The sequence below is a fragment of the Oncorhynchus nerka genome, linkage group LG18, assembly GCF_034236695.1.
Source record: "Oncorhynchus nerka isolate Pitt River linkage group LG18, Oner_Uvic_2.0, whole genome shotgun sequence".
NCBI lineage: Eukaryota > Metazoa > Chordata > Actinopteri > Salmoniformes > Salmonidae > Oncorhynchus > Oncorhynchus nerka.
The window spans coordinates 55,202,196-55,208,904 of NC_088413.1; the positions used below are offsets into that span (position 1 = coordinate 55,202,196).

Sequence of the window (6,709 nt, forward strand, 5' to 3'; positions counted from 1 at the left end):
AACATCACAAATGTGGAAAGAAATAGAATCAAACATGGAAGAAACCGTTTTTATTTTCAGATGTCCTCTTTCAATGAGTGTGTCTTGTATTAGAGTGTAAGTGCTGTTTATTACAGAGTGCATTCCAGGATGTCACATTCAGATGACAAGGGGGAGGCAATGAAGAGTGTCACTTCTGGGCAGGCATGAGGTCATCAATAGACTGCCCCTTCTCCAGCTTCTTCTCCATCTCAACCAGCAGCTTGACGCCGTCCACAACCATTTGCACCAGCTCCACCTCAGAGAAGCCCAGGCGGTCTGCGTTGGAGATGTCGAAGGTGCCACCCACAGCTGCGGTGTCCACCCCACCTGGAATGGAGACAACGTCAGAAGATGGACATAACAGCTACAATACTCCTTCGAGAAATTACAGCTTTAAACGCTAGAACTACCGCCTTAATGTGCTTGTAAGTTACCCTGAGCAACAGCGAACAAACAAAAGTAGATCTCTGGTTCTGTGATGGATAAATGTTTTACCGGTTCCACGTTTCTGGAGCCTTAGCCTCTTGAGCACTTCCTCAAATTTGGCATGCTTGCTCATGTTGGGGATCTTGACGTGGACTCCAGCACGTAGCCCTGTGCCCAGGTTGGATGGGCAGGTGAGAACGTAGCCCAAGTGCTCATTCCACATGAATGAAGTGCCCTTATCTTTAAACAGGGTTTCAATCTGAGGAAAAGAGACAGTGTCAAATTTTAACAAGGAAAGTAATACAAACACCATCGATTGATCATTGCCAGCATGTTTTTACACAGAGCATTTTTAACATGGCAACTGCGAATGATCCTTCTTTAAATTCTCAAAACCTTGAAGGTATTCCTCAGATATTCACTCTCACCTTTGTGAGGCCAGTGCAGAAACGGTTGAACACCTCCTTCATGTTGCCACCCTTCTGCATGGAGATGACACGCAGGTGGTCCTCCTCATTGACCCAGACCAGAAAGGTCTTGGTATCATTGTGCCTTGACCGATTAGAATAAATAGATGTTATATGGTCCTCTTACAAGGTCATGGACAATGGCTTATGCCGCCACCACCAGCGTATAAACTTATTATGAACATATACCCTCTGACTTAAAAGAGATTAAGGTACATCTAGTTAGTGGGCATTTGAGAATTCACCATTCCCTTCCAGCAGTCATTTACTTGAATAAAATAAGGTTGGAGAAGTGAGAAAGCAAGAGACTGGTGAGTTAGAACAAAACCAGATTCTAATACCTCTGAGGAAACCTAGAAGTGTGAGAATGAAAAACCCTGTCCTCTCACCAGATACCCCTGCCATCAGGCCAGTCCCGGGCCATGCCAGAGGCCAGCAGCAGAGGAGACACAGGCTTGTCAAACAGAAAGTGGTCATCAATTAGCTGCTGCTGCTCAGCATCTGTCATGTTCTTCAGGGCATAGTACTTCCCCTTCAGGTCACCGGACAGGGAGTCCAGAGCTGCAGAGGAACAAAATCAGATATGTCAGATACATTGGCTCTGGATGAGCCTACTGGATGAGTGAATGTGCTGTCTTTATTACATGGCTTTCATTCTGGTTGTGTTACAACCAGAAATGACCTCAAGGAAGAAAGGATCAATTTAATGTATATAAATATGTCCAGACAGTGATCTGCAGTCTAAAGCAGAGGTCATCAACGTTTCCTTGCCCAGGGACCCAGATCATGTCAAAATGTGTTTCTTTCCCCCCACGCCTTGTCATCCGGTGAATAATAATGGAAAGGACAAGTATAAATCAACATTTTAAAATGTAAAGGTTTGGTAGATAGTGTTATTATTTTGACATCCCCACATTATAATTGGAAGTAGTGTCAACTAACGTTAGCTAGAACGGTAACTCCAACTAGGGCTGTGACAAATGACATTTGGGTAACGATTGTCATGCAAATGACCATAGATAGTAATAAGTGTCATTTTTGTTTAAGTGTTTTGAGCTTGTATGCATCATTTAGACATACATAAATGCAGAAGACACATTTCAGTTGTACAACTGATTAGGTATCCCCCTTTCAAATACAACATAAGTTTACCCAACTCATACAACGCAGCTTTGGTGACACTCCTTTCTCAAAAACCAATGTCTGACAAATTAGAACGTTTGGAAATGAATTAGGTCAACTAGATATCCACACTTGTATTTAAAGTTGGACCCCCCCCCCCCCCCTTCTCCTAAAATGTATATATTAAGACTATACCATAATTGTGCCAGCTCTACGCCAAACACGGTCGCTATTAGCAACTGTTTAAACAAAGGTTTGCCATGTGCAAAATGATTTCCAATTCAAGAACGCTTACCAGCAGCACTTGCCATGAAAAAAAAAGCACCTGTGATTACCAGTCAAAGCCTATGTCAGATACTCCATTGAATGCAATTTGCACTATTAGGAGTTGAGAAATAAAGTTAATCATTAGAGAGATGATTTACCTCTTTTCCATTGTAGGTATGTAATTCAAAATGGGTCTAGTCTTGTTGCTAGTAAAAGTCATAAAAACATTGAATAGTTTCCCACTTTTTTAAATACATTTTAATATTTTTTCACAGATCCCCTGCACTACCTCTGTGGAAAAATAGATAAGTGTACAAATATGTTTTTTAAATAAATACTCCTGGTCTATGATTACCCTTGGTCTGAAGTCATCTTTTGTCAGCAACAGACATATAAATTCACATAGTTCACCACTAGAGGGGACCCTCCACACAGTAATGTTGCAAGAGGGCACTGGCATCATTCTAGGCTGGCATCCCCTCAGAGCCCCAGACCCTACTGCAGTACTGGATTGCAAATCTCTGCACCGCTCCACCCCACAGTTAAAACAATTCTAGTTCATCTGTCTACAATTCTACCATGTATTAAACACACCACACCATCCCAACCCCTCAAGACATTGTTTCTACACTTCCAATCTTCGCAATTTATTGGGTAAAAACATTTAGAAAATATGTTCAGTCCATCTTGATAGACTTTTGGGTGGCTTGAGGTAAGTACCTTCGACTGACATTTTCTCAACACCCCTTCGCTCTCCACGGCTGCAGTGTGGGGGCAGGCAGAACCCACGGATGCTCCTGCCTGTTCGGACACGGGAGCTAATGACATAGTTGGGGTCCAGGTCATCTCCACCCTGTAAAAAAGAAAAAAGGAAAACAAAGTTATCCTAGAGTTACCTGTAACCTGACAACACTGGTCTAGTTTCCTGCAGGGTACACAGTTGAACATTTGCCTTATACCACAGTCAACCAGGTACCCATTTAGAGGGCAGTACCTTCAGGTTCTCTGGGTTGAGGTCAGTCTTGTGCTTGTCTGTAGGCTTGTATCCTCCATGTCTGTCCTCAATGATGGGATCCAGCAGCTCCTTGAAGACCTCGTACGTCTCCTCATCTCCAGCCACACATCCCACAGTCATGATGAAGGGATGGCCTGGGGTAAAAACAAACAGGGGAGTCAATTAGGAGACAAATTGTAGAGCATGACAAACATTAACAACCTCAATAAATAATAGATAGCATTTCATCAGACTCCAAAGGCGGAGTCAGACTCAGGATGGGTTCGTTTTACCAGGATTATCAATCCCCGTCTGAATGACACCATCTATGGTGAAGCCGTTGGGGGTGGCACGGTCTCGGAGTTTGGTGTACATGTCCTGGGTTAAGACCTTGGCCATGTGGTTGTTGTGCTGGCTTAGGTCAGGGAACTCCTCCTCAGGTGACAGCCTCTTGATGGTCAGTTTAGCCATTTTATCATTGCTGAACAATAACACACACATTCTACAGGGTAAGCCACCTGCTATGCTTAAATGCATTTGGACTATACCATTTTAGTTCATATGGAGTCACCAGATTGTCACTTATTGCAGTGACAATCGATCATAGTGTCTGTATTGATACATTATGGTATGCTAGACCAACAAGCATTATTCCCAGCAGAATTTGAAAGGCTACCTGAAACGAATCATTGAACCATTGTGCTTTGGGCATTTGGTATGGATGCAGGCCAATGGAATAGACGCATCCTTCTTCCTATTGATTACAGACTCATAATAGAGTTACACAATCCATCAACAAGGTCACTGTGCAGAACAAAAGTGTATGAGCGCCTCCCTAGAGTGTGATACTGGATCAAAGATGGAAACTCGAATGAGTCAGACTCGAGTCACAAAGAAAAGGACTTGACTTAGACTCATGATCAATTGACTTGAGACTTGACCTCTAGATGAGACTTGTGAACAATGAAAGTCAGTACTGGGATACGTTTGTTGTGCATTCTGTCAGATAACATGGAACCGGCGGCATTGGAACAGAAAGTAGTTTGATACAGAGGGCTGAAAAATGTTCTAGAACATCTGCGTTCTGCAAAAAATATGCAGACAAGGACGTATCTATTTCAATGGGAGAATAGTAGTTACTCATATTTGCACTTTGTCCTTTTGATTGAGCGGACATTGTGTATGCGATTCCTATGTAGTTAAACGACAGGAACAAGCAAACGTTAATCTTGAGTAAAGCTTGTTAAAACAAGCAAGTGAACTAGTGTGTATGTTAAATCATGTCATTTAAATATGCTGTAAATTATATAATTATGACAGTGTTTGGCAACTAACTTTAAATGTATTTAATTGTCCCCCAAAATAATGTAGGGAATTATTTACAAGGTTTATAGACCAATGCCGTTCTGTACAATCACTCATTCATATCTTTACGTACATATTCTTTATCCCTTTACACTTGTGTGTGTATAAGGTAGTAGTTTTTGAATTTTTAGGTTAGATTACTCGCTGGTTATTACTGCATTGTCGGAACTAGAAGCACAAGCATTTCGCTACACTCGCATTAACATCTGCTAACCATGTGTATGTGACAAATATATTTGATTTGATTTGATAACCCACAGCAGGCAGAAAGACCCTGTTGGCAATGGCTTGACCTTTACCTCAAAGACTTGTGAACATCTCTGTACTGGACGCCCTCACTAAACGCACTTTGAAGAGGCAGAACACATGGCTTGATGGTTGAATGCTGCATGAGTCTTTACCTGGGTTATCAATCCCGGTTTGAATGACATCATCCAATGTAAATCCACTGGGCGTTTGTTTGCTCCTTAGACGCTCGTAGATGGCAGGGGTCAAGATCTTGGCCATATGATTGTTGTGCTGGCTGAGATCTGGGTACTCCTCACTAGAAGCATACTTCAGCTTTAGCACGTTGTGGGTGTTTCCGAAAGGCATGGCTGATCCCTGGACGCAACACGGAGTGGAGGAAAAACGGGTGAATGTGAGATTGAAAATAGTACAACATAACTGTCAAATAGTTTTTATTATGCGACTGCATGGATCAATATGCGCATTGTGTAGTAAGCGAATGCACCGAAAGACAGTCACGATTATATAGGCTAGAGGAAAATATCGACAGAAAGTTGCTCAAATAAAAAAGATCCCTTTACTCTAGAGGCGGAGTGATGGAATGCAAAGTCAAATGCTAAAGATTGCGCAGCAGTGTCATTCCAAGCCAAGTAACTATTTCACAGAGCTCTAGTCTAGAGTGGTATTTTGCTTGTTAAATCCAAGTCGTTCAGAACAATAAAGTAGGGTAGGCTATGCGAGATAACAGGTGCGGCACACTAGACTAGAGTAAGATCATCAACATAACGAGGTCTCCTGCTCGATCACGGGTACAGATATTACTTTTTTTTGCGTTGTCTATTATCGATATTTCCCCGAAATATGTAAAATATATGAATGATATCCTTTTAAATCTAGCCTCTGCTAAAAACGTAAAAAAGTATTTGCTAATGAGTCACTAATGTGCTGATTTGGGGTTAAAACGACTGATGCCATTCTGATCATCCTCGAGTGAGTAGAAATAGGGGTCCTACCTGCTGCCGAGGCTGGTCACTACTACTAGGGGACGACACAAAGATCCCTATTTTTCCGACCGTGACGCGCAATCACCAACGTTATTTGGTTCTCCAGTAGAGGAAAATGGTCTTGGAGATGGTTCTTTATAGTAGGCGAACTCGGATCCCATTGGTCAGTGTTTGTATTCCATTCATTCTATTGGTCGAACACTATAGGCTATACTCCGAGTTGATATTAATGTAAAAAATAAGGAATCCCCCTCGACTGCGCCCACAAAACAAACGTTCTTTCCAATTGACCCCCAATTTAAAACAGGCAATTTAGTAGTATATTTATAGTTATACATAAATAACAAAACATTCCGAAATGCTGCTGTGTTATTCAATGTACAGGCTGTTCTGTGTGGGAGACTGGGAAATGTTGGGATCAGGTGTCCAAGTAGGCTACACATAGCTAGCTATGCATGTTGAAAACGTTTAAATCACAGGTAAGACATTTAACTTGTTTAGTTTAGTCCGTTTGTAACTCCTCACTACTTGTAGCTTTATAGTCAGGTTGGTAACTAGCTAGCACTCACTCACATGGCTGCTAGCATTGTCAAGAAAAGGGCATGAGAGAAGCCCTACAGTATTACGTTTTTCTAAGTAGTGAGAATTCTAGGGAGCAAGCAATGTTAAAAAGTCATATTTAGACATGTACTTTTCTTGAATGTAGTTTGTAATTGGTTAAAACAAGCAAACAAAAATAAAACTGCATTTGAAAGTTTTTGCTGTGAGCCAATTTAGTTACCTGGGTAACCACAGATTGTTTTACCCACAGGTGG

At 41.7% G+C, this 6,709-nt stretch overlaps 1 protein-coding gene across 4 annotated transcripts in view; it reads right to left on the bottom strand.

The window, feature by feature from the left end:
• Positions 1–35: 35 nt before the first annotated feature.
• ckba (creatine kinase, brain a) overlaps positions 36–6,709 on the bottom strand; it is an 11,063-nt gene continuing 4,389 nt past the window's right edge. The window contains exons 1-8 of one of the 4 annotated variants that reach the window (XM_029688002.2): positions 5,904–6,013; positions 5,064–5,265; positions 3,298–3,452; positions 3,024–3,156; positions 1,304–1,475; positions 876–999; positions 517–706; positions 36–348 (exon numbers count right to left, since the gene is read on the bottom strand). In XM_029688002.2, coding sequence (XP_029543862.1) covers positions 170–348; positions 517–706; positions 876–999; positions 1,304–1,475; positions 3,024–3,156; positions 3,298–3,452; positions 5,064–5,256 — 1,146 coding nt within the window. In that variant the 5' untranslated portion in view covers positions 5,257–5,265; positions 5,904–6,013 and the 3' untranslated portion in view covers positions 36–169. The other 3 variants (XM_029688003.2, XM_029688000.2, XM_029688001.2) reach the window with 3 other exon arrangements.